Source organism: Castanea sativa, chromosome 5, assembly GCF_040712315.1.
Source record: "Castanea sativa cultivar Marrone di Chiusa Pesio chromosome 5, ASM4071231v1".
Classification (NCBI taxonomy): Eukaryota; Viridiplantae; Streptophyta; class Magnoliopsida; order Fagales; family Fagaceae; genus Castanea; species Castanea sativa.
This window is the reverse complement of record NC_134017.1, coordinates 76395367-76422629: the sequence shown is the minus strand read 5'-3', so window position 1 is coordinate 76422629 and position 27263 is coordinate 76395367. Positions and strand designations below refer to the sequence as shown.

Genomic DNA, 27263 nt, shown 5'->3' with positions numbered 1-27263 from the left:
CCATCATCTCTTTGAGAAGGGAAAAAACCCACATCAGACAATGTTAGGTCCACAATACTTTTATAATAATTTCACAACAAATTTTAGATCAACTAATATCACTTTTTCATTTGGCTTTTCACTTTAGAATTTGTTGTGTAAATATTACTTGTATAAAATATAAGGGCAAATTGCAACTTATTCACCTGTGGTTTGGTTAAAATTTAAGTTGCCTACTTGTAATTTGAAATTTGACACTTTACCCACCTGAGATTTGACCAAAATTTAAGTTGCTTCTTACAGTTTGAAATCTCATGATGCAATTGTTCCATTGGATTCTTTTTTGTCTTATTCGATCTTGTATTTTTATGTTTTTTGTGTTTTTAGAGGAGAAAAACATAAAAGTGGAACAAAATTACTATTGAGCCTTGTTTTTATCCAAGGTGGGTTACAGAAATCTAACTAAATTAATCTCAAGTGAGTAAAATGTCAAATTTCAAATCATAGGTAAGCAACTTAGGGCTCGTTTGGTATGTGTATTTAAACAACAGTTTTCAATTTTTTTGAAATACGTGTAAATGAAAAAGTGTGTGAAAATACGTATAATATTGTTTAAAAACTGAAAACATGTGTTTAAGTTTATGTACCAAACGGACCCTTAAATTTCGGTCAAACCACAAGTAGATAAGTTGTAACTTGCCAAAAGTATAAACATAGCATTACTCATGGTTTCATTATAACATTCCTCTCACATGTGCGACCTCATCTCAAAAAACCGACTCGGCCGTGTGTACCGAGTGGACCGACCGAGTCAACTTGGACCCATCTTATTCTTCTTCTCAAAAGACTAAAAGTCAATCTCTCTCTCTCTCTCTCTCTCTCTCTCCAAAAATATGAGTCCTGACTCAGAAGCAATTCTCCATTCTATTCTTTTGCTCTCTCTCTCTCTCTCTCTCTCTCTCTCTCTCTCTCTCTCTCTCTCTCTCTCTCTCTCTCTCAGGTACACAAACACAACCCAATATTTTTTTTCTTCTTTAAATATTGTGGGTTTTTTTAATTTTATTATTATATTCAATTTGTTCTCGTTTGGCTCCCGGGAAAAACTGAAACAAAAAGAAGAAAATTAATTTCCTTTTTCTCGGCAACCAAACGACACTATTAGGGTTTGTGATCCCTTTCAATTTTTATTCCAAATTCATCGTGTCATGAATTTTGGGTCTTTTATTGTTTAATCAGAATCGCTCATCTGTATCAACTACTACTTATCCTCATGAGCTCAATTAACATTGGAAAATTGATGATTAATGTTGTTGTTATCTTATTGTTTATATAAAAAAAATTTATTAACTTTGAAAAAGAAATTCAATCAGGGTTTTAAATGATGATGATGATCATGGTGATGATGATTGTTATGATTTTTTTTTAATTAATGTTTGTGAACTTAGAAATAGAAATTCAATCAGGGTTTTAAATGATGATGATGATCATGATGATCATGATGGGGTTATTTTGTATTTGATGAATAGGGTGTTAAAAGGAATCTGGTGGGGTTGTTTGATTGTGAAAAGATAAGATAAGAAGATGTGGGCAGCATCTTGCCTAGCGTCGTGCTGTGCGGCTTGCGCATGTGACGCGTGCCGGACTGTGGTGTCTGGGATTAGCCGCCGCTCTGCTAGAATTGCGTACTGTGGCCTCTTTGCACTTTCTCTCATGGTTTCATGGATTCTCCGTGAGGTTGCTGCACCTCTAATGGAAAAGCTCCCTTGTAAGCTGCCTTCTCAAATTTTTTCAATGTTGTTTGCTTTTGTCCCTTTTTTTGGTATTTTGGTGGTTATGAATATGTTGTATTCTTTATATGATCTGGAAAATGTGTTTTCTTTGGGGCATTCTGTTGTAAGTGATGTTAAATTTGTAACAAATAGAAACATTGCCTTTGTTGTGATCACACTATGGAAGTTTCATGTATTCCAGCAGCTAGCGAATAAACCATATGACAACTTGGCATTGCTGGTTTTGTCATACGTAAGGAGACTGTAAATGGTTTAGTGCCAATGGTCTTTGCGTTTTTTCGCTTAAAATTATTTTAGGTTTGAATTGTATATAATATGTTGATTATTATACTCTGTTGTGTGTGTAAACCATGGAAATGTATGAAAATTTTGGGAAACTTCCATACCTTGAGGGTCTCATCCCATGACCCTGAAATTTATGTGTCAACTTTATAATTCATGTGCAATTGGAGAACCATCCAAATTGGCGGGAAAATTTTACAAGGGATCTCATAAAAAAAAAAAATACAAACTCTTTACTAATTTAATGGCCACCATTCCATACAGCTACATGCTTTACAATACAACCCACGCCATTTAAATAACCTAGGCATGTAACGTAATAGCTATGAGGCACAGGAGCGTTTCCGGATATGGGACTCGGCAATTTTTGAAAAAGTTGGGTGCGGGTGTGGCGGGATGTGGCTATTAAAAAATTTCTAAAAAAATTTTTATTCATATTTTTAATATATTGCTAAGCATACTTTTTCACATTATATAAACATATACAAAATTTAAGGAATGAAATAAATAACTAAATATTTCGTCGTATCATTTCAAGGTGTTTCGGAGTTCCTAAAATATATATATATATATATATATTCTTATACAACATAAAATTATCAATTTAAGGAAGTAAATAACTAAATATCAAACAATACAAACTATTTTGGTCTTAAATCTTAACATAAAAAAATGTATTACTTTTTTTTAGTTAAATAATAATACAAGTTAATGAAATAAATATTAAAAATGCTTTATTAACTGAGTTTAGTTTTTTTTTTTTAATATCAAAATAAAGTTAAACAACTAAATATTAACTTTCTTAAACCCATAAATTTGCATTCTTTCTTTTTTCTTTCTTATTTATGTTTCCCCTTAATTACCCACTACATTAATTATTGAGTTTATGTGAAACATTAGCTATCTACCAGACTACCATGTGTGCAAAGTGCAATACACATCCCAATAAAATAATTAAACAAATAGATAAAATCTCTTGATCTATCAGATGGTAGAATAAAAAAGTAAAAAATTTGTTTAAGTATCTCCCCCATTTATTATTGTACCTACCCCCACAACCCATCCTACACACTTCTGCTTCTCTCTTAACTCTTTCAAGTTCAAAATCCTCTTAAAGAAGAACAATTCCTTCTGCTCCTACTCATTGCCTCGTTCTTGATTCTGAAAGCAAATAAGTATGTATACAACTTGTTTTCTCTCTGTCTCACACACAAGCACTCTCTCACATCACCCTCATACCTCAAAACATCCCTTTTTTTTAATTTCGGCCTGAATCGGCCTGTTCAGCGCCGGTATTGGTGTGTTTTGGCGGTTTCGTCCGATGCGGCCAGAGTCAGCGTGAATCGGCCTGAGTTTGAGCTGAGTCGGGAAACAAAAAAAAAAAAAAAAAACCTGGACGCAGCACTGACGTGCAAGCAGCGGCATTGCTCGCGCGTCACTGCGTTAGACCACATCAGACGCAGGTGCGGCGGCCATTTTTCCGTGTCCGTGCATCCCAGCATAATAGAAAGTAACCTAGCAATAACAAACGTAGAAAAGAAAAAAGAAACCATCAAGCAAAATAATAGAGCAAGAAACTGGGATGTAGGGATACCTAGGCATGTAACGTAATAGAAAGTAACCCAGTAGTAACAAATTCAACACCCTAACAAAAATGAAACCATCCACACCACAGATGAAATAGGCAGAAACAAACGTAGAAGGAAAAAAAGAAACCATCAAGCAAAATAATAGAGCAAGAAATTGGGATGTAGGGATACCTCAAAACTGAACCACCCAGCTTACATCAGTATTTATATAGATGTGAGGAGAGGAAGGAAGACAGAGAGGCGGCTGTTAGAATCCAAAACAGAAGCTGAAACTGTAGAACAGGAAGATGAAACTGTGAGAATCAAAAGGTGGGGAAGGGGAAGAAACTAAACCTGAAACAATGAATAAGTTGTAACCGTGAAAAGCATAAGTTGTAGAGTCCAAATCTTCTGTCCCACTTTTCCTGCTCCACTCTATACTCCACCAATAAAAACTTGTCACGTGTCCATCTAATTAATTAAATACTACTATTAATTAATAACGGTAGCATTAATAAGTCAATAATGATAGTATTTAATTAATTAGGTGGACACGTGGCAAGTTTTTATCGGTAGAGTATAGAGTGGAGCAGGAAAAGTGGGACAAAAGATTTGGACTCTATTATAAGTTGTAACAGAAGGTAAGGAAATAGCATAAGTTGTAACCGTGAAAAGCAATCACGTTTAACAAAGGGAGTTAGTTGAAAAGGCTTTGGGTGTGGGCTTGGGCTTTATAGTGGATTTAAATGTATAAGAAGTGGTCTTTAAAGTAGAGATAGGGTTGGATATAATTTTAGTTTTATTAGTATTTTATTAATTGGTAAAAACAATTTTAAAATTGAATTAAAAATTCAGAAAATAGGATGGAAATGACATAACAGCTGACATGGCTTAATATAAGCGTAGCAACATTAAATGTTTTGCTTTAGCTTTTAGGAATATATAAATATAGATGTGTGAACAGATTTGAACATTTTAAACATATTGAATAGACAGATTTTTGAATAGATTGAACTGGCTTTTGAACAGATTTTATGTGTGAACAGGTTGAATAGAATTTTTATAAAGTTTTTGTGAAATTTGAACAGGTTTTGTTACTATTTTTTAAGCAGATTGAATAAATTTTGTGTAAACAGGTTGAACAGATTTTTTTATGAAGTTTCTTTGAAATTTGAACAAATTTTGTTGCTGTTTTTTGAACAGATTTTGTGCGAACAAGTTGAACAGATTTTTTTATGAATCTTATGTGAAATTTGAACAAATTTTGTTGCTGTTTTTTGAACAAATTGAATAGATTTTGTGTAAACAAGTTCAACAGATTTTTTTATGAAGTTTCTATGAAATTTGAACAGATTTTGTTGCTGTTTTTTGATGAGATTGAACAGATTTTACATGTAAATATTGAATAGGTTGAACAGATTTTTTTTTTAGGAAAAAAAATAGAATTTTTAATGTTTCAGACCAACCAAACCGATTAAACCGAGCCGACTGAACCGCACCGCTATAGGTCGAAAAACTTATCCTAATCAATATGCATCGATTTTAATTATTAAAAAACCGATCCCTATCAGTTCGGTAACAAATTTGAGAAAAAATCGAGCCAACCGAACCGCGCACACCCTTAGATATATGTGTGTGTGTGTGTGTATTTAATCTAATGTCTTCAATATTAGGATCTTGCAATATCTATATAGATGGTTAAGTCTTTTGTTGTCAAATAAAATTCGAATTTCATCTACATCAAAATTAATTAGTATTTTGACTTGATGGTAATAGGCGCCACAAGTCTAAATCATGTTATATCTATCAAAATAAATGGCGTAGTATGGTCCAACCCATGCTTTATTGTAGAATAATTAATGATTTTTTGACTTAACGGCTAGCACTAACAAAATTTTCTAATTATTTTGAGTCCGTATGCTTATTTTGTTTTCTTCCTAACATCGTACAATGTAGATAGGTCACCGAAGCGTGTTCCATGTACTTCCTTTTGATTGTCTTCTTTATGATCTAAACCAACTTCAAGAATTAATGGACTGCTACCTAATTTTATCGCTTATACTTCCCTATTGGGTGGGGGCGGCTCAATAAATTTTGAGACTTAAGGCGATATATTTAAATGGGTTTTTTTTGTTATTAATTAAATAATATCTAGCTAGTTTTCAATATCTTAATTTTTATATAACAAAAATACATTCTTTTTATCTTGTAATATGTTTTTTTTTTTGAAGAAATGCTAAAACTATAACAAATTTTAGTAAAAAAAAACATACAAATGTTGTAGCAATGAATGTAATTAATGACACTTCAAGAAGATAATAAACAAGAATTTGAATTAATGATGTTAGGGATATTATAAATTTTATAACATGATGCTTATAAGGATGTATCACTAAGTAATTTAAAAATACATTTAATAGGTTATTGACGTTTACAAATCATATTAATTGTCACATCAAGTTGTATAAAAGTTTTAAAGTAAAATTTATAGTACTTATAGTATTTTCCTATCTAAATTATTTCTTGTAATTAGTGACACATATTTGTAAGCCCTATGTATTTAAAATTGTAATATCTCTAGCATTACTCAATTTTTTGATACTTCTTAAAAGTAGAAGAAAGAAGTGAAACTAATTTTTTTCCATACATCTCAAAAAAAAATATTTAAAATATATATATCTCAATATTTGCCCCAAAATTTGGGGACCTTTCTCTAGTAGGGGGCCTTAGGCGATTGCCTAAGTGGCCTAAGCCTAGGGCCGGCCCAATGGGCATCAATGCATATATCTCTATCTCTACTCTTGTGGCTAAATTTCTGTCCCTCATAAATCATATTATATATAATAAAAGTTGGGCTTAGACGCCGTGATTGCGTCACGTGGCTTCACTAAATTGCAAAAATTTTAATAAATTTTTAGATTTTAAGAATAGATATATACATATTGTTTTGGATAAATATGACAAATCAAGTAATGAAAGAAAGTAATATTTCATTTACAACTATAACAGTTGTGTCTATCTAAAATGTTATCAACAAAGCCTAGAATTAATAGAATAGAATTACCTAAGGATAGAATTTAAATAAAAAAGAGAGATAAAAAAAACGTAAAAGAAAAAAAAGATCGAATTTGCATTTTTTTTTTTCCTACGTTTCTTTAAGAACGTAAAAGGAAAAAAAGATAGAACTTACATTTTTTTTCTTATGTTTCTTTTTTTTTTTTTGTGCCATGTGAGTTCACCAAATTGCAAAAAAAATTTTATAGATTTTTGAAAAATAAATATAATTTTTTTTTTATGTTCTTATCTTTTTCTCCTATAATTTCTAAGTTGATAAAAATTTTAATTTGAAATCACTTCTTTAGATAAAGTTTGATAGACACAAAAACTCAATAATTTAATATCAACTCAACTTCTTCTCATCCATTAAGAAAAAAAAAATTATTCTTAAGCTTCACACTTTCATAAATTTTTATAGATATATATATATATATATATATGTGTGTGTGTGTGTATTTTTTGTTCTTATCTTCTTAAATTGCAGGATTTTTTTTTTAGATTTTAAAAAAATAGATATATTTTTTTTATTCTTATCTTCTTCTCCTATAATTTCTTCTTTTTTTTTAATTTTAACTTCACACTTTCATAAATTTTTACTACACATAAAAAATTGAAGAATTTTTTTTAGATTTTAAAAATTGCATATATTTTGGATAAAATAGAAGTTTAGTTATTATTATCAACTTAAACTCTAATACTTAATCAATTTTTAGGATTTACACAAAATCTTAATCAATCATTGAATGTTTATCAATTTTGTAAGGACACAATTCAAATTCCCAAACTACGACTGGGAGAAAAATGGGTTTGAAAGGCCTTTCTTCACAATGAATTTGTAGAGGATGGGCTTGTAATTTAGATTTCAAGGATGGTTTAGACAATCACAAAAAGAACGGGCTTTGGGCCCAATAGAACAGAACAAAGAATCGTTTGCAAAGAGTAAGACTGAGAAATCGTCCTCGGATTGTGTCCGAGGATGGTTTATAATAATATTTCACAAGTTTGGATACAAGTGTTGATTATCATTTACTATTGGCTCTATCTCTTTTACTCAGAAAGTCCTCCTCTCTTCGTATGCCTTTCCTCCTATTTATATCCTTTTCCTTCCCTTCATCACCTTCCACTTTCCTGGTTGCAATCCTCATTTCTGGATACTTGTCCCATCCATCCTTCCCTAAAGCCCGCTGGGATTAGGGACCAAGTTCCAAGCTCGATGTTCAGGTCTCATCCTTCCATCTATACAGTCAGCGTATCAATTTACAGAGCCTTTAATGTATGGGCGGTGGTAGCAGCTTTATTTTTAGACATTCCACCGTTCTTTCTACCGCCCTCCACGTATACCGTCTATCCCCATAATTGTAGGACTCTTTATAATATAACCCAGGGATACTAAACTTCTCTTCCTATGTCCTCGGCATTGTAATCCGAGGACAAATCTACTCCTCGGACGTGTTTGGATATGTAAATAGTCCACGACCATTTTGATGTCTTCGGATTTTGGGTTTCCAGCCCAAAATACTTCGTTGGGCCATCCTTCATATACTATTGGGCCCAATACCCCTACAAATTTTATTTAAATCACCATTCATTTGTAGTTTTGTACTTTAATTCATTTTTTTTTAAAAACGTCTATCCTTATTAGTACTTGCTTTCTTTATACTAATATGAAATTCTATTAATATTTATCGAATGAAAATGATCAAAGGAGATTTAGTTTAAGTATAAATCATCTAAATTCAAGATTTATCGGATTAAGAAGTTACCTCCTTATCAAAAACAAAAATTTAAAATCTTATCTCACTCTAAAATACAATACAGGTATTATTTTGCTTAGCCATGTTTGTCTCTTTACTTCTTCTTCTTTTTCTTTTCTTTTTTGGGGCCAGTCCGCATGTAAATAGTGTTACCTCTAACAATGTTGGTGTAGTAATGCTTTTCATGAGTACTTATTTTTTATGTTGTAGCTTTCATAATAGAAAAGTGCTACGTTTCTCCTCTCTGCCCTACCAACAACCTTGCAGGTCATTTTTTTTTCTTTCATCAAATTGAATAGATTTTGTGTATTTATTTCCTTTTATTATATATAATATGATTTTTATCAACAAGTTTTATAGATAGGCTAAAACTCTATGTTTGATCACACCTTTTAGTGTTTTTTTTAGAAGTCAATATAGTAAGCAATATATTTGTATATTTAATTTCTTACATAATTATTTGTTGTTAACATCAATATTTTATAATGGATTTAATTTGTTATGGCTTTTGTTTGGTGCTTTGTTCCATGTAATCTATATTCTTTAATTAAAAGCAAAATTTGCTGTCAAACATGAAATTGGATGCGAGAGAATCCATCTATCCAAATTTCTATGTAAGTCTATCTTTACTTAACTCCGTTTTTAATAAGCCCAAAATTTTGGATATTTTTTCATTAATAAATTGAGGTTTTGGCTTAATTTTGTTTTCAACCGTTTCAATTATTGAATTCATTATTTTTTCATGTGTAATATTAATATCTGTGTTTTTTTATGATAAAAAAATAATATACGTGTTCTTAAATGCTAAAACACAATACAATTACAAACATTACTTTAAGTTAGGGTGTTATATTTATTTATTAGTAAGTTAGAATGTTACATTAAGTTAGGGTATTATATTTTTATTTATTATTAATTTAGAATGTTACATATGGATACATATGCTGGTTTAGGGTTGAAATAACTTATAATCATTTGAATGAAATTAACACTAAAACAAATTATTTAAATATCAAAATAAGAAATAAAAATTAAATTTCTTTTAAGTGTACAAGTATAATTTATTTTTTAATCTTAAATTTTAAATTAATTCTTTTTTCATTTTATTTGTTATTAAATTTAATTATATTATCAAAATATTTTTTATAAAGTCGCACGACCATAATACTAGTAGGTATATAAAACAAAGTTGATAAGTCTAATAAGTCTTAGGGCACCTAAGCATGATCCACGTGGACATAAACCAGCTCTTTTGAGTTAATGGACGTCTACCTAGTATTGCATTCTTATATATCAAGCCAGACCCGCGTGTTTTGTAGTATATATATATATATATATATATATATACCAAACGAAAATATAAACACAAGAAACATAAACCATCTTTGAGTTAACAATGGACTACTGCCTAGTATTGTTGCTTATACTTCCCTTTGTGTGGGCATTCATTCGTGTTGTCTCCTCCAATCTATCAAGCCAGACTCTCCCCCCAGGACCTCACCCTTTTCCAATCATTGGTAACATCTTGGAGCTTGGCAAATTACCCCACCAAGCTATTGCCAAGCTCTCCAAAACTTATGGACCCCTAATGACTCTCAAGCTTGGGAGCATAACCACCATAGTCATTTCCTCTCCAAACATGGCCAAAGAAGTACTTCAGAAAAATGACAAAGCTTTCTCTAGCCGAACCATTCCAAATGTGTTCCATGTATTCGACCACCACAAAGTTTCAATCGCATTGATTCCCACAAATTCTAAATGGAAGAACCTTAGGAAAGCTTCTGCCACTCAAATATTTGCTACAAAACCTCTTGATGCCACACAAGCCCTTCGACAAACAAAGGTACAAGAACTAATTGACCATGTTAACCAAAGTTGCAAAAGTGGTGCACCCATTGATATTGGTCGATTAGTGTTCACAACAGTTCTTAATTCAATATCAAACACTTTTTTCTCCATGGACTTGGCCCAATATGACTCTAATTTGTCCCAAGAGTTCCGGGACCTTGTGTGTGGTATAGCAGAAGAAGCTGGAAAGCCAAATGTTGCTGATTATTTCCCAGCACTTCGTTTGATTGACCCCCAAGGTGTACGCAAAAGGACAAGGATATATTTCTCCAAATTGTTGGGGATTTTTTATGGAATCATCAATCAACGACTCCAATTAACAGCTTCATCAGAGGGTTCTAAAGCAAGCAACGATGTACTAGATTCACTCCTCAATCTCATTGAAGAAGATAATTCAGAGATAAGTCTCCTCGATATCAAACACTTGCTTCTGGTAATTGACTAGCTTTTAAAACTGTGGTTCAAAGTAAGTACTCTAAAACGACTCATGGCTGTGGTTCTAGCCTCAACTCCCCTTCTCCTTCCCTATTATTTACCTAAAAAATAATATATTTAATGGTAAGCTCAAAAAACAGTTTTCTGAAAAATAATTTTGGGTTTTGTGAATAAAAACTTTGTTCTCAGTTAAATATTTTTTTAATTCATCATGATAGATAAACAACTTCTAGAGTTGTAAATGAATTAAGTTATTTTTGAATAGCTCGAACTGGACTTAGGATAAAGCTTATTTATGCGTTTGTTTCACAAACAAGCCAAACTCAAACTCAAACTCAAGTTTAAGCTCAACTAATAAATGTGTCAAGATCAAATATAACACTAATTGTGTTCATGAATAAGCATATGAACATGATGACTCGATTTAATTATAAATAATATTTTATATTATTTATATGTATACATATTAAAACTGATTTTTTTAATAGCTTTTTATTTTTCTTATAAAAGTAGTAATAAAATGTTCCTAAAATAGTTCATTAACAAATGCCCTAAAACACCTATTAACCAAACCCTTTTGACAATTGCATTTATGATCCCATGAAGACATTTATGGCCTCCATTTTGCCAACAATATTTTTATTTGTAATGCACAATGTATATGATCACCTTTTTAGAACGTTAATTAGTGCAAGCAACAATCTTGAAAATGATCAAAGTCTGTTATTTATGTCTTCAAATAATTCACATATTTGTGGATTTCAAAGAACATTTAAAGCAAAAATGAATGTCAATCACTCTATATGAATAGTTCCCATCCTCATATAGCTTCAACAACTTAATACCTAGATGGGATCTTGTTAGTTTGTAGGCGTTAACCTTTAGCACCTATAGTAACGTTAAGGACACCGCATTTTTTTTATAATTGATGATATTGTTTGTTGTTATTAGAGTAATATAGCCATACACTTAGGCAACTTAGTTCTCACGCTCCTTTATTGCAGGACTTATTTGTGGGCGGAATTGACACAACATCAAGCACAATGGAATGGGCAATGACATTGCTATTACAAAACTCAGAAAAAATGACAAAAGCCCGAGATGAGCCTGAAGAAGTCCTAGGCAAGGGTGGGAATGTTCAAGAATCAGATATCTCAAAGTTCCATTATCTTCAAGCTATAGTGAAAGAAACCTTACGATTGCACCCACCAGTGCCCTTTCTAGTTCCACGTAAGGCTGAGACAAACATAGAAATGTGTGGCTTCCTAGTGCCTAAAAATTCACAAAGAGGGCGTTTGGATGCAGCTTATTGCTGCGTCCACGTTTTGCCCTTTTTTTTCTTTTTTTTTTTTCTCTCGCTGTTGTGGGGACAAGCGTGCAATGCGCGCACTGTGCGCGTACTGTGCGCGCACTGTACATGTACTTTTTTAGCAATTTTTTATTAAAAGTGGGTCCCGCAGCACTATTTACACATTTAAAAATTATTTTGCTACAGTGTTTTCAGTTTTCAGTTTTCAACAATAAGTTCTATCCAAACGGACTCAAATACTAATAAATGTGTGGGCAATGGGACGAGACTCAAGCATATGGCCAAATCCAAATTTATTTATGCCTGAAAGGTTTTTAGAACAAGACATTAATTTCAAAGGCCTAGATTTTGAGTTGATTCCCTTTGGAGCTGGAAGAAGAATATGCCCTGGATTGCCATTAGGTAATAGAATGGTGCATTTGATGTTGGCTTCTCTTGTTCACTACTTTGCTTGGGGGCTCCCAGATGAGATGACGACAAAAGACATGGACATGGGTGAGCTTTTTGGGATGACCTTACATAAAGCAAAGCCCCTCAAAGCTATTCCCATCAAATCATTGTAACTTTGATGGTATATTTTCAGTCCAAAAATATGTGAATTTGTATGTGTGTTTAATCTAATGCCTTCAATATTAGAATCTTGTAGTATGCAGATCTATGGTAATGTCCTTTGCTATGATACACGGACACGGCACGGACACGGACACGACGATATGACAATTTTTGAAAAACAAGGACACGACACGACACGACACGACATGGACACGGTAATTAAATAATTAATTAAATTTTATATTTAGGCATATTTTTTAATATTTTTAGACATAAAATACATTTATATCTAAAATTTAAATTATGTAAGAACTACAAATAAGCAAATTAACACCCAAAGTAATATAACAATCTACATAAAATGTTTAGAGTACAAACCAAAAGTTTAAATAGGCTACATTCAACATCAAACTAGAAACATAAAAGGAAACCAAGCTTTAAACTTTCAAGATTACCATAGAACAAGAAGTTCAATATCAAACTAAAAACATAAAAGGATCACAGAACAACAACATCATTGTCATCATCAATATAGTCATCATTCTCAACAAGACTTATCTCCATCTCTGGCTCATCTAGTGTGAGATAAGCAATCTCAAACAACCCAAGTCCTCCAAATGGTTCATTCCAAGTATCTCCACTAATGTCCCACTTCTTAGAGTTTCCTTTAGTGTACTCTTCCCTCCTCCTTGAAAGAAGTCAAAGATTAGAATGAACAAATACTAAATCTTCAGCATGTTTAGGAGTAATTCTATTCCTCCTCATACAATGGATGAAGCCATATGTACTCCAATTCCTCTCAACACATGATGATAAGCAAGGCTGTCCAAGAAGCTTTAGAGCTAAAGTTTGAAGCATTGGTAACCTAGACCCATAATTTGACCACCAAAGCATTGGATCCAAGATCCACCTATCATCCATGTTATCATCATCATAAGCGCTAATTCCTGAAAACAAACCAAACTCCATAGTAACATTCTTCCTATCATCAAGATCAGGAAAGAATCTTTTGAGGCACTTGTTTCTCTCCGTAGAAAGTTTAGCATCCTTGTGTGGTGCAACACGGCCTCTAACTTCCTCAAGCCATTGATTAGTATTTTACCTAGTTAAAAGCAAATTAGAAATGCCTAAAGAATATTAAAAAAAAAAAAAAAGATTAAAGAGATAGAAAAATTACTTCGAATTCAAGGAGTAGGCTAGGCAATGAAGTGGTGTGCAATTTTTAGTCCACCATTCAATGAGTATAGCGTGTACCACATCATAGAATGGAGACTCCTCATAGTCTCCCTTGCCTTCCTACTGGTATATTTCTTTCTTTACATTTTCTATCATGGAATCCCACATTTCATACACCTTATGGAGAATGGGTGCGTCCGTGTCAGCCACATGAAGCATCTCATAAATAGGTCCTGTGAATCTCAGAATATATGTAACCTTGTCCCACCACAAATCATTCAAAACATAATCTCTCATAGTTTGAGCTTTTCCTACATCATCTTCTCTATATGACATCTATTCCTCACTAATGACCATATTTCGAAGATGTTGTTTTACTTGAAACAATCTTTTAAGCATGATGATTATTGAAGCAAATCGTGTTTCAGCAACAGCAAGTAACTTCAATGGGGAAAATGAATTAAAAATTGCTAATCTCATAGAATGATTTGTGATGAAAATACGAATGAAAGTTGCCTCATCTAAAACTTGTGCAATCTAGTTACATTCATTATATGCAACCTCATTCTGCAAAGAGTTCTTAGATGCACATATATTCCTCAAGGCCAAATTGAGGGTATGCACAACACAAGGTGACCAAAATATATGAGGATATTCAGCTTCAACAATAGATCCTGCAGCTTTCATAACAGATACATTATTAGTAATAATTTGGACAACATGAGTATGCCCAACCTCACCAATGACCTTTAGAAACAAATCAGAAATGAAGTGCTTGTCTTTGTACTCTTTGGTACCATCAATGGATTTGATAAAAAGTGGTCCTTTCTCTGATGTAGCCATAAAATTGATAAGTGGCCTTTTTTGTGGATCTATCCACCCATCACTTACTATGCTTAAACCCCTTTCTTTCTAAGTGACTTTAATTGACTTCAACAACTTCTCAATATGTACCCTCTCTTTATGCAACAAAGTTGTTATTAATTTATTGTAACCCGGAGGAATATAGCCAGCTAAATTATTATTACATGCAAATTTGATCATCTCAATCCAATACGGGTTCTTAGCAAAGTGAAAGGGTAAACTAGCAGAATAAAATGTCCTAGCAATAAGAAAATCTAATTGCTCTCGACACTGATTGTTAAAAGCCTTCTCCAAAGTAGAATTCCCAACCCCTTTTTTTTGAAAAAATGGATGACTTGTAGCTGTACTACTCTTAGTAGGACCCAAATGAGGATTACTAGGAGAATCAGATGGTAAAGACACTAGCTTAGGCTTCTTCAATCTATGCGAAGATTCCTCATACGCATCTTCTAATTTTTGCATTTCATTCAGATACTCATCTCCAACCTTAACACATGGTTGTATTCCAAAATTAGACAGTTTTAACAAGTGTGCCTTCACCCTTGAATAAGACCCCTTAAAAGTTTTTTCACAATAGTTACATCTGAAAGTAACATTCCCACCACCACAGCTGCTTTTTCTAACTTAGTAACATATTTCCATAGAGGAGCAATTGACTTAGTTGATTTTTCACTTTCAGTATTCATTTTAGTAAATCACCTACAATATTTAAGTAATTTAACTTTAATACATAAATAAAACTATAGCAGTAACAACTAACAACATTATATTATATGACACATAATGTAACAATATTATATTATATCCCACTCTCACGGTCAATGTGTGACCGTGAGAGTGGGATTAAAATAAAATAAAATAAAAGCGTTATAAGTTATAACTTAAATAAGCAACCCATCCCATTCACCCAACCAAATGGCCAAACAAATATCTGAAAGAACAAAAAAAAACAAAGAGAAAGAGATCGGACCTGAGTTGTCCACGTCGAGAGAAAGAGAGATCGAAAGGGACAGGGATGGCGTCAATGTCTATGGAGCTCACCGATCGGCCCAATCTAACTCCGGCGAGGGACAGAGGGCAGCGGCACAGCGAGTGGAGATCCTAGGGAGGGTGGGTGGGTTAAGACTTAAGAAGTGAGAGCTTGAGATGTGGGTTTCGGGCTAATGAGTTCTCAGACTTTTGTTTTAGGGTATATCATGAAATCAACGGTATTGGTAAGTCCATTTGTCAAAATCTGTGATTTTCCTTCTTTTTTCTTTTGTTTCACTGCTAGCGTGTCGGACATGTTGCCACGTCGGCGCCGTGTCGGAGTTACGTTGGCGCCGTGTCAGAGAAGCGGGAAAAAAAAAAAAAAAAAAAAAAAAAACCAGACACTGCTCAAACACTGAAATCCGGCGAATCATACCAGTTCCGGTGTCCGGCACACCGACACGTCGCCAAAAATGGCGTGTCAGTGCAACCCAGGTCCTTTGTTGTCAAATAAGGTTTGAATTTCGTGTACACCAAAAACTAATTAGTATTATCGCCTAATGGTAAAAGGCAATCATGTAATCGGTACTATAAGTTTAAATCCTATCATATATATCGAAAAACATGGAGGTGCATGGTTCAACCCACACTTTATTGTAGTATAATTAATGATTTTGTGACTTGGTGTCTAGCACTAACAATGATTTCTAATTATATTTCAAATAGTCTGGTGTCTAGCACTAACAATGATTTTCTAATTCTATTTCAAATAGTCTTGTGCACTATTTAGACAATAATCATATCTAAATTAAAGAAAATATTTCAATAATATAATTTAAAGTGAATCATAACAATATAATTACAAAACTAGTTTGTAACTCATGCTTACGCATAGAAAAATTGAACAATAGTGAAAAAATAATGTTATTATTTTTATATTAAATGTTACTTCATTATTTGTGAAGAATGACAAATACAACAACTGATGTGACACAATCTCACATTTGTTGTATTGGATTCTATAAAGGGATCCTTGGCCATTCTAAAAACGTAAACCAAGACATTGTTTTTGTTAAGCAATTCAAAACTAGTATTCATGTATATTTCTTTCTTTAAATGTTATATAAAATTCACAAATTTCTGATTTTTTTTAAGAAGAAATTTTGAAATTGTATGAAAACAAACTATATAGACTTCAATCTTTTTGAAGATAGTTACTTGCACCCATTATCGGTCTAAAAGTTACCATATGCTTGTGCAATGGAAATCAAAATATGGTTTAATGAAACTTTCATTGAAGCTCAAATTTGATAAACTCGAGTTCCAAAAAACATGTTTCATAACTAAATAAGTTTGACCCAGTACTTTTTTCTTTATATATATATAAACCGAAGCCTCTAACTTTTAGTTGACCTCACTACAATTTTACGGGTCAACATTTTTTTTTTTTAATTTTTAAATCTGATTTAAAAATTATAATTTTGACTTTAGTTTTTACTTCTCACCCGATAAACTTCCTCTCTCATCCTGATAAACTCTTCCTTCTTAGTTCTTACTTCCTGAAACTATCTCTTTCTCCCCTAAAACCTGATACTTCCTACCCTTGGATGTCTCCACTCAATCTTTGTCTCTCTGAAAGTCTCATGGTTGAAACCTTCTTCCTCTATCACTCTTTCTCAATTTCTCCTCAATACAAAACTGGTCTGATACTCCGAAATTGCTCACTCCAATCGCAGATACAATCCCATCCATGGTTGGTTAATTGTGATAAACCATTGCCACGAAATTCTAATATTGAGATCTTGATTTTCCACACCATGGTATTATTACACCACCGTGGACCATTCAGAAAGACCGGAGAGAGAGAGAGAGAGGGTTGCTTCTGCGAAAGTGGGGAAGGAGTTTTGCCTTTTTTTGTCTTTTATTATTACTAGGGAGCAACAAAAAAAAAAACAACCGTTAAACCGAATGGACCGACTGAATCGAGTCCATTGTTTCGGTTTCGATTTCGGTTTAGCAGAGTGGTAAAGGCACGCGTGTTTACGAGTTTAACCTAGCTTCGACCCCTAATATATTAATTTTTATTTTTTCTACTCCTTAATTATTATAACTAGCCTCATCATACGCGCTTCGCGCGTGCAATGAGGTTTTTTTTAGCAAAAAAAGAAAAAGAAAAACTCTGTATTTTTATTATTATATATAATTTTTATTTTGTGGATCTAATTTATAAGTGAATAAAATAATTTGAAAATTAACAAAAGAGTGTTTTTTTAGCAAAAAAAAAACTCTATGTTTTTATATATAATTTTTATTTTGTGAATCTAATTTATAAATGGATAAAGTAATTTGAAAATTAACAGGAGAGTGATCCTATTTTTGAGGTAATGTTTTAGTGTGAGTTAGGAGCTGCATTTTTACCCTATTATCCTTTAATTTTGTCTCTACTTAAACATAAGGGTGTAGGGGTATTTTTGAACTAAAAAATGAAGAATTCAAATAAAGGAAGCCCCTTAAATAATAGTATAGATATATTAATTTTTATTTTTTCTACTCCTTAATTATTATAACTAGACTCATCACACGCGCTTCACGCATGCAACGAGGGTTTTTTTAGCACAAAAAAAAAAAGAAAAAGAAAAACTATGTGTTTTTATTATATATATAATTTTTATTTTGTGGATCTAATTTATAAGTGGATAAAGTAATTTGAAAATTAACAGAAGAGTGTTTTTTTAGCACCAAAAAAAAAAACTCTATGTTTTTATATACAATTTTTATTTTGTGAATCTAATTTATAAATGAATAAAGTAATTTGAAAATTAACAGGAGAGTGGTCCCTTTTTTGAGGTAATGTTTTAGTGGGAGTTAAGAGTTGCATTTTTACCGTATTATCCTTTAGTTTTGTCTCTACTTAAACATAAGGGTGTAGGGGCATTTTTGAACTAAAAAATGAAGAATCCAAATAGAGGAAGTCCCTTAAATAATAGTATAGAAGAGAATATAGCCACACATTTGTATGGACCTTACAATATATATTTTTTATCTCACACGTTCAAGGGCCATTAGTAAATTGCTTTTTGCTTTTTTTTTTTATATATAGGTTTGGATTAGGTCCAATGTCCAATTACACTGGATCCGTTGGAATCATGACACGTGTCATCATCGGACTAAGTTCAGTGCACTAAAAATACTAGACCCAAATTTTCCCCTTTTTATTACCCAATTACCCACTGTGAATTTGATAAGGAAAAGATAATTGAATCTTTTTTTAGAGAATAAAGAATATTTTTAATTTAATTATTTATTATGATGTCATCACAGTTCGACTACGGTCTAATCTCAAACATCTTGAACCTCTCCCTTTATCAGTTCTGTGAACAATCTAGGTTTCAAAACTATGAACTAGGGTGAGTTCTTGTATTAAAGTTTTTGAGATTATTCAAAAGTTCTATGGGAAATGGTTTAATTGTTTATACTCATATAAAAAATCTCGATCTAATTGTTCTAATGAACTTTCTTATAATGAGTGAAATAAACGACATGGCCTTAGGTTGCAATAAGGTTATTCTGATGCCCAATTCTTTTGTGGTATAGGTTTCTAATTTCTAAATTACATTATTCTTAAAGTTTTTAAGCTAAGTATTTGTTCCAATTTAACATCTTGGCAGTGTTGGGTAGAGTTGATATAGTAATTTAATGCTTTCTCTTGTCTTTTGTTGTTAGTGTTACAACTGAATTTTCAATTTACTTTAAAATAAACCATGATTAAATTATATAACGTACTCAATACATTTTTCGTATATCGCACGGCTAAGCGACCAGTTTTTTTCCTAAAATTATACTTTTTGCCACAAAAAAAAAAAAAAAGGTCTAGCATTATTCATAGTTTGACCTAGGGGTGGCAGAGTAAGCTCAAACCCTTTGTCCACCCAAACCTACCCACTCTAATTGAACCCAAACCCACCCAATTATTATTTGAGTTAAATGGGCATCAACCCAATTAGACTCAATGATTATTGGGTTTTAACTAAAAACCCATTGAATTTAACCCAAAAACAATATACCCAAATTCAACTAGGCCTTCCCCATAAAAAAATTAAAAAAATTTTTAAAAAAATCAAATCAAATCAACCCAACTACCGAAGAAATAAACCCAAAACACAGTATCCAATCCATTCCATTTCTAATATTTTCCGACGATTTCTCAACAACCAAACAAGTCGGAAGAGAGTAAACACAATAAAATTAAATCAATCACATCATAGCATAGAATAGCATACAAGATCAAAACCATATAAAACAATTTAAACAAAAAATGAACAGAGAATGAGAAACAGAGAGAGAGAGAGAGAGAGAGCGTGCGTACGAGAGTTGGCCATGGAGATTTCGTTGACCTCATTTGGGTCGAGCCAGACCTTGCCATGACCGCACTTGAGGACGCTCAAGGCGAGCCTCTTCTGGAGCTTGAGTGAAACCATGTCTGTGTCTCTCTCTTTGGATATCTCTCTTTGACAAAATGCTTTCGTTTTCTCTTGCTTTGTGTGTGTGTGTGTGTGTGTGTGTGTGTGTTCGTCTGATCCGCGCGTGGCATTTGTAATTACTAGCCATCGTTATCCTCTATTTGGTTGCCGAGAAAGTGGAGGTAATAGACGGAAAATGATGTTTGCTTAATTTTAGTGTTGGTTTTTTGCTGGCATTTGGTAATGAGAGATCTAGATTTCTCATTTTTTTTAGATTTTTCTTCCCATTTTCTCTATCATTTTACTAGCAACCAAACGCGAAATAGAGGTTTTGTCTTCTTTTATTTTTTATTTCTTTTTTTCTCGGCAACCAAACGGGGGACAACTTTTAGTTTCTTATCTTATTCCTCCATTTTCCTGTCAGGGAGCTGTTACTGTGTTTATGATCATTTTGGTAATTTTAATAATTTGGTAATTTTAATAATTGGGTAATTGGTTGGATTGGAGTTTACCCATTATAATTGGGTTGGGTTTGAGTTGGAAGTAATTAGTTAAATGGGCTTTAATAGGCCATTTGGATTTTATATACCCAATCCAATTATACTCACCTCAAAACATCCAAACCCGTCCAATTTGACACCCTAAGTTTCATTATAACATCCTCCCACACGTGTGACCTCATCTCAAAAAACCAACTCGGCCTGGTGTACCGAGTGGACCGACCGAGTCAACTTGGACCCATCTTATTCTTCGTTCTCAAAAGGCAAGAAGTCAGTCTTTCTCTCTCTCTCTCTCTCCAAAAATACGAATCCCGACCCAGAAGCAATTCTCCATTCTATTCTTTTGCTCTCTCTCTATCAGGTACACAAACACAACCCAATATTTCTTTTTTCTTCTTAAAATATCGTAGTTTTTTTTTATTATTTTATTATTATATTCAATTTGTTCTCGCTTGGCTCCGGGGAAAAAACTGAAACAAAAAGAAGAAAATTAATTTCCTTTTTCTCGACAACCAAACAACACTATTAGGGTTTGTGATCCCTTTCAATTTTATTCCGAATTTATGATTTTTGGGTCTTTTATTGTTTAATCAGAATCGCTCCTCTGTATCAACTACTACTGATACTCATGAGCTCAATTAACATTGGAAAATTGATGATTATTGTTGTTGTTTTCTTATTGCTTATATAAAAAAATTTATTAACTTTGAAAATAGAAATTCAATCAGGGTTTTAAATGATGATGATGATTGTTATGATTTTTTTTAAATTAATATTTGTGAACTTAGAAATAGAAATTCAATCAGGGTTTTAAATGATGATGATGATGATGGTGATGGGGTTATTTTGTTTTTGATGAATAGGGTGTTAAAAGGAATCTGGTGGGGTTGTTTGATTGTGAAAAGATAAGATAAGAAGATGTGGGCAGCATCTTGCCTCGCGTCATGCTGTGCGGCTTGCGCGTGTGACGCATGCCGGACTGTGGTGTCTGGGATTAGCCGCCGCTCTGCTAGAATTGCGTACTGTGGCCTCTTTGCACTTTCTCTCATGGTTTCGTGGATTCTCCGTGAGGTTGCTGCGCCTCTAATGGAAAAGCTCCCTTGTAAGCTACCTTCTCAAATTTTTTCAATGTTTGTTTTTGTCCCTTTTTTGGTATTTTGGTGGTTATGAATATGTTGTATTCTTTATATGATCTGGAAAATGTGTTTTCTTTGGGTTATTCTGTTGTAAGTGATGTTAAATTTGTAACAAATAGAAACATTGCCTTTGTTGTGATCACACTATGGAAGATTCATGTATTCCAGCAGCTAGCAGATAAACCATATGACAACTTGGCATTGCTGGTTTTGTCATACATAAGAAGACTGTAAATGGTTTAGTGCCAATGGTCGTTGCGTTTTTTCGCTTAAAATTATTGTAGGTTTGAATTGTATATAATATGTTGATTATTATACTCTGTTTTGTTTGTAAACTTGGTAAGGGGTAATGGATAAGTGGAAAAGGGCTGGCTTTGTCTGCAGCAAATACAAATAGCTGTAGATGCAATGTACTGAAAGCAGCTGAGAGAAGATACAAAAACAATGAAAGAAACCATGGAAATGTATGAAAATTTTGGGAAACATAATATAAGATCTCATTAAATTACAAAAGTCAGTGCAGGAGTTATTGCAATTGATCGCTATTTGACTGTGGGGCTAATGCTGATAATAAAAAAAACCTAGTATGATGACAGCATTAAAAAAGAGAGGTTGCAGAAATGTCAATCAAAATTTCTTTATATTTTAGGGAGTTAGAAGTAATAGAAATTTTGATAAGGAAAACATAAGTTATAACTTAGACTTTTTGCTTATTTTTATTCTTATATGAATTGTGTAACTTGTTCTAAATTATATAATATACATTATTCACATAGATAAAATATGGTTTAACTGTCATCTAAGGAGGCTGTAAGATTTCTGTTAATAGAAAACTTGGGTATAACTTTTTTTTTGCTAGGTAGAAAACTTGGGTATAACTGTCATAATTTTGGTTTTAACTGTAAAAAATGTACCCAAATTTTCCTTTCATATTTGAATGTTTGTATGTCTGTAACGCTAATGGAATGTCTACAAATGGGCAAAGAAATCCTCTTCGATGGAATTTTGATAACAATTTACGTAGTTGATGGATTTGACTCAAGAATTTAAAGGAGCTAGTGATTTATTGGTTTTTTTTGTTGGTTAGCCTTTAAAGCTGAGTCTAATGTCATCTTGGTCATCAATGCAGGGATTAATCATTTTCATCAGACACCTAACAGGGAGTGGTTCGAAACAGATGCTGTTCTGCGTGTTAGCTTGGGAAATTTTCTCTTTTTCACTATTCTAGCAGTGATAATGGTTGGTGTGAAAAATCAGAAGGATCCTCGTGATAGTTTACACCATGGTGGATGGATGATGAAAGTCATTAGTTGGTGTATTTTGGTAATCTTGATGTTTTTCCTTCCGAATGAGATTATCAGCTTCTATGGTAAGCAGTATTTTCATTAAGGTTCTATCTAAGCACATAGCAGTTTTCCTTCTTGTTTTTCCTTGTTTAGAAATTTTATTAGACTGCAAAGCAGGTCGTGAACTCTATGATTAGGCAAATTTTTAATGTATTTGGGTTTAATGCTCAAATTTGATAAAATACAAATTGTTATGGAATTTCAAGTCTGTCACAATGTTAAGGACAACTTGTAGTTGTTGTTAATGGTGGAAAAGGGTACTATTGCTCTAAGCTTAAATAGTTTGAAATTTCTCAAGGTCAAGGCCCTACTACCTTCAAGTCACAAAACTTGTAGGCTTCTTAGATGGAGTATCAATGATTTAGTATCTGGAATGGTACATTGATGAATATGTACATGACATGCACCCCTATTGGATGTTCAAGTGACAAAACTTGTAGGCTTCTCGGATGGAGAGTATTAATGATTTAGTATTTGGAATAGTACATTGATGAATATGTACATGACATGCACCCCTCTTGGATGTTCCTAAACTTCAACAGCATTATTTGTTATAAAGGACAAAACGTAATGCAATATTTAAGATAAAAAATTATAGTTAAGAAAGCTTAATTTAAGGATATTGCTATATTTTTATGGAAATCAATAAAGTATTTCTGAGAAGAAGTGTTGTACTTTCCCTTTGATTTGTTTGTATCCGCTTTTTTGCAGTGAGTTTACTATTGTAAACTCATTGTACTTTTCTTATCAATAAAGTTTTTTTTACCAATCAAAAAAAGAAAAAAAGAAAAAGTGTTTCTGAGGAGAAGTTAATACTTCTTTCCACTATACTGGTACAGGCAGTTAAATTTGATGTCACAGCTTTATGCGTAGATGATATGGACATTTCATGTTTAAATTTGATCCTATATTTTATAGTGTTGTACTTTTCATGTTTAATTTTTGGGTACCTGTTGTTTATGTCCTGCATACATGGGTGGCACCGTTTTCGTTTACTTATTAAAAAAGTGATGATGATAAAAAACTTCATCTTAAATTTTTGGACTCTGGGGGTATAGGTTGTGCTATTCAACTTGTACAGATAATTAGGATAGGATACCTATGTTAGTGCCTTTTGTCCTGTTTTTTGGAGATTCTTTTTCCCTATCTCTGTTTGTCTGGACTGCTTCAGGTGCTATATCTGACAAATAGTAGCAGTAGCAGTGATTTTGGTGATGGTATGTATGTAAGTGGTGTCTTAGACCCAGCCACCAGTCATTTCAGTTGTTCCTTTTTTTTTTTTACACAAGTAATTTTTGTCGCTAACCTTTAAGTTCTTTGATGTTACAAACATGTTATACTTTACTCCCTTTGACCCATTTGTTTGTCCAATTTTAAGGGAACATCATTTAATACTTTTTTCTATTAGGAAAAATATATAAGCTTTCAACTTTGCCCTTGTGACACCTGAATAGGAGAAGGGCAGGGTGATATTAGGAAATTGGTAAATCAATGACCATTGACTTTTAAAAGTGGCCGATTATTTTGCCCCTGCCCACTCCCCTTGGGACCAAAACTTACTGAAAAAAATAGACAAGTATTTTGGGACAACCAAAAATGGAATATTGGACAACAAAGTGGGATGGAGGGAGTAATTATTTTTCTTTCTGAAAACATACAAAGATCATGGGAGACAAACTCTAGGGTTTAATGATCCGGTTTCATTTGATTAATCATGTCAGCTGCCACATAGATCTCTTTAGTGAACTAATCAGTAATTGCATGTTGATATGTTTTTGTGTGCATATAGTTCCTTGCCAGCCCTGTGCAACTAAATTAGTACGAGGCAAGCAGCCAAGACATCCGTCTGGCCTTTCTTAGAGTGATCCCAGGAGAGGTTACAATATTCAGATGTTATAGCAGAAATGTTACGTAAAGAAAAGCAGATGAAGATTAAAAGAAACACTTGATTCACCAAAAAAAAAAAAGAATAGCATGAGTTATCTTGTCCAATGGACTTCATTCCATGGGATTCTTTTTTTATTAGTTTGACTCAAGCTAACACAGAGATTTTACATTTCGCAGAATCAATATCAAAGTTTGGCTCTGGATTGTTTCTTCTTGTCCAAGTTGTGCTTTTGTTAGATTTTGTGCATGGATGGAATGACAAATGGGTCGGATTTGATGAGCAGTTCTGGTTAGTTTTGGCTTTTGTTATTTCCTTCAGCATATCTTCTTTATTACCTCTAATAGCTTTTTGTTTACTTATTGAGTATAGTCTTACGCCCCACAACCTGATTTATCTTTCTTATTTGTATAGGTACATTGCCCTATTTGTTGTTTCGCTTGTTTGTTATGTGGGGACGTTTGTCTTCTCGGGATTCCTCTTCTATTGGTTCACACCATCTGGACAAGACTGTGGGCTCAACACCTTCTTTATTGTCATGACCCTGATCTTTGCTTTTCTCTTTGCTATAGTTGCCCTGCACCCTGCTGTAAGTATACACTTACTTTTTCTGGTACTCAGCATCAAGGCATCCTCAAATGCAAGTCTGTTTGCATATCTCATGCTTGTCTTGCTTGTTGCACATCCTCTCATATTGTGGTAGTTTTAGCTTTGATGTTTATAGTGCAGAATTTGTTATTATGATGTCCAGATAAGTGTCTCTGTAGTATGATTGTGCTAAGTTCATTTCTAATATGAGAATATTTGTGATCTTTTGCCCCTTTTTTTCGGTTTTTCAGGTGAATGGAAGCATTTTGCCATCTTCAGTTCTTTCCTTGTACTGCATATACCTCTGCTACAGTGCACTTGCTAGTGAACCAAGGGAATATGAATGCAATGGTCTTCACAAGCATTCAAAAGCTGTTTCCACTGGCACTCTTACCTTGGGTCTGATTACTACAGTTCTTTCAGTTGTCTATTCTGCTGTCCGTGCTGGATCATCTACAACTTTGCTCTCCCCACCAGGTTCACCACGTGCAGGTAAGGCTTAACATTAAATTTGTGGATGTGCAATACTTCATGATTTCAATGTGTTCAAAAAAGTATTTCTATGTCCATTTTGCCACAATAACTGACATTTTCTCGTGAAATATGACAATTCTGGTTTCCTTAATGAAGGTTCAGGTAAGCCTCTGCTTCCATTGGACAACAAAGCTGAAGAGAAGGAAGAAAAAGAGAAGTCCAAGCCAGTATCATATTCATATTCCTTCTTCCATCTCATTTTCTCCCTGGCCAGTATGTATTCAGCTATGCTTCTTACTGGGTGGTCCACTTCAGTCGGTGAGAGTGGGAAATTGGTTGATGTCGGTTGGCCATCTGTTTGGGTCAGGATTGTGACTGGGTGGGCAACTGCAGCTCTGTTCCTCTGGTCACTGCTTGCTCCTATTCTGTTCCCAGATAGGGAGTTCTGAGCACCTCCAAAAGAAGGGCCTGGATATTGATATATAAGTAACACCATCATATCCATTGCTACATAAACTTATTGTATGTATGTATGCTGTTTCTGACTTAAAAGGTATATTTCTATTCACTGTATAAAAAGAATGGTTTGTCTTGAATCCAGACATGATCAAGATACCTGTGTTTCTAATGTACCATCTTAAACTGATTCTCTGTCCAATAATTTCTTAAAATTGAACTTGAAATTTGTGAATAATGGAGTCCTGTTATTGTAAAACATGTATCCATTGCTGCTTAAAATCTGGTTCCAGATAGGCTTTTTTGACCCATACCAGCCACTAATTTGCATCTTGGGGTGTTGTATATTTCTATTGGAAACTAAGTATAATTTTATTATTTTTGGGAATCAGATATTAAGTATAACTTGATGCTGCCTATATATATTATGAATCCTACAAAAATATTGAATTGCTCTAAAGTAATTTATTCATGCAAACATGTAAGACTGTCTATGAATACGAGGAAATCTAAAGATGGGGCTACCAAATTCAGTAATTTCTAAATCGGCTTGTATCATATTTGTCATCATAATGATATAATAGCGATTACCATAGCAGTCAAACACACAACAAGTGAGCCAGCGTAGATGATGGCTATAGACCAGTTGTCGAGTTCCCAAACCAAGAGCAAGAAGTACAAATATGTCATCCAAAGTATGAGTTAAATTGTTATTGTTTAATCAGTTCCCCAAAAAATTATTGTCTAAAATAGTGTGAACTTTCTAATAAAAAGGGTGTTTGGATACCGCTTATTAGTGAAAACACTGTAACAAAATAATTTTTAAATGTGTGAA

The 27263-nt window shown here is 33.1% G+C and overlaps 2 protein-coding genes across 3 annotated transcripts; both read left to right on the top strand.

The window, feature by feature from the left end:
* Nucleotides 1–1545: 1545 nt before the first annotated feature.
* LOC142633477 (uncharacterized) lies at nucleotides 1546–26630 on the top strand. Of its 2 annotated transcripts, XM_075807715.1 has the most exons (7): nucleotides 20759–20904; nucleotides 21407–21645; nucleotides 22809–23048; nucleotides 25090–25201; nucleotides 25325–25499; nucleotides 25750–25990; nucleotides 26129–26630. In XM_075807715.1, exons 2-7 carry the CDS (start codon nucleotides 21462–21464, stop codon nucleotides 26419–26421), a joined length of 1245 nt encoding a protein of 414 aa, XP_075663830.1. In that variant the 5' UTR covers nucleotides 20759–20904; nucleotides 21407–21461; the 3' UTR covers nucleotides 26422–26630. The 2 variants fall into 2 exon arrangements, with proteins under 2 accessions (XP_075663831.1, XP_075663830.1); XM_075807716.1 differs by lacking the exons at nucleotides 20759–20904; nucleotides 21407–21645 and adding an exon at nucleotides 1546–1744.
* On the top strand, nucleotides 9798–12689 carry LOC142637008 (cytochrome P450 monooxygenase 76AD131-like). The gene is made up of 3 exons (XM_075811299.1): nucleotides 9798–10711; nucleotides 11718–11991; nucleotides 12251–12689. The coding sequence occupies exons 1-3, from the start codon at nucleotides 9827–9829 to the stop codon at nucleotides 12583–12585; spliced, it is 1494 nt and encodes a 497-aa protein (XP_075667414.1). The 5' UTR covers nucleotides 9798–9826; the 3' UTR covers nucleotides 12586–12689.
* Nucleotides 26631–27263: the final 633 nt, after the last annotated feature.

Coding starts and splice junctions, on each gene's coding strand:
- LOC142633477 (XM_075807716.1), top strand. CDS start 1,561: ATGTGGGCAGCATCTTGCCTAGCGTCGTGCTGTGCGGCTTGCGCATGT. Junction 25,202..25,324: donor GGATTTGATGAGCAGTTCTG/GTTAGTTTTGGC, acceptor TTATTTGTATAG/GTACATTGCCCTATTTGTTG. Junction 25,991..26,128: donor ACCAGGTTCACCACGTGCAG/GTAAGGCTTAAC, acceptor TCCTTAATGAAG/GTTCAGGTAAGCCTCTGCTT.
- LOC142637008 (XM_075811299.1), top strand. CDS start 9,827: ATGGACTACTGCCTAGTATTGTTGCTTATACTTCCCTTTGTGTGGGCA. Junction 10,712..11,717: donor ATATCAAACACTTGCTTCTG/GTAATTGACTAG, acceptor CCTTTATTGCAG/GACTTATTTGTGGGCGGAAT. Junction 11,992..12,250: donor TGGCTTCCTAGTGCCTAAAA/ATTCACAAAGAG, acceptor TTCTATCCAAAC/GGACTCAAATACTAATAAAT.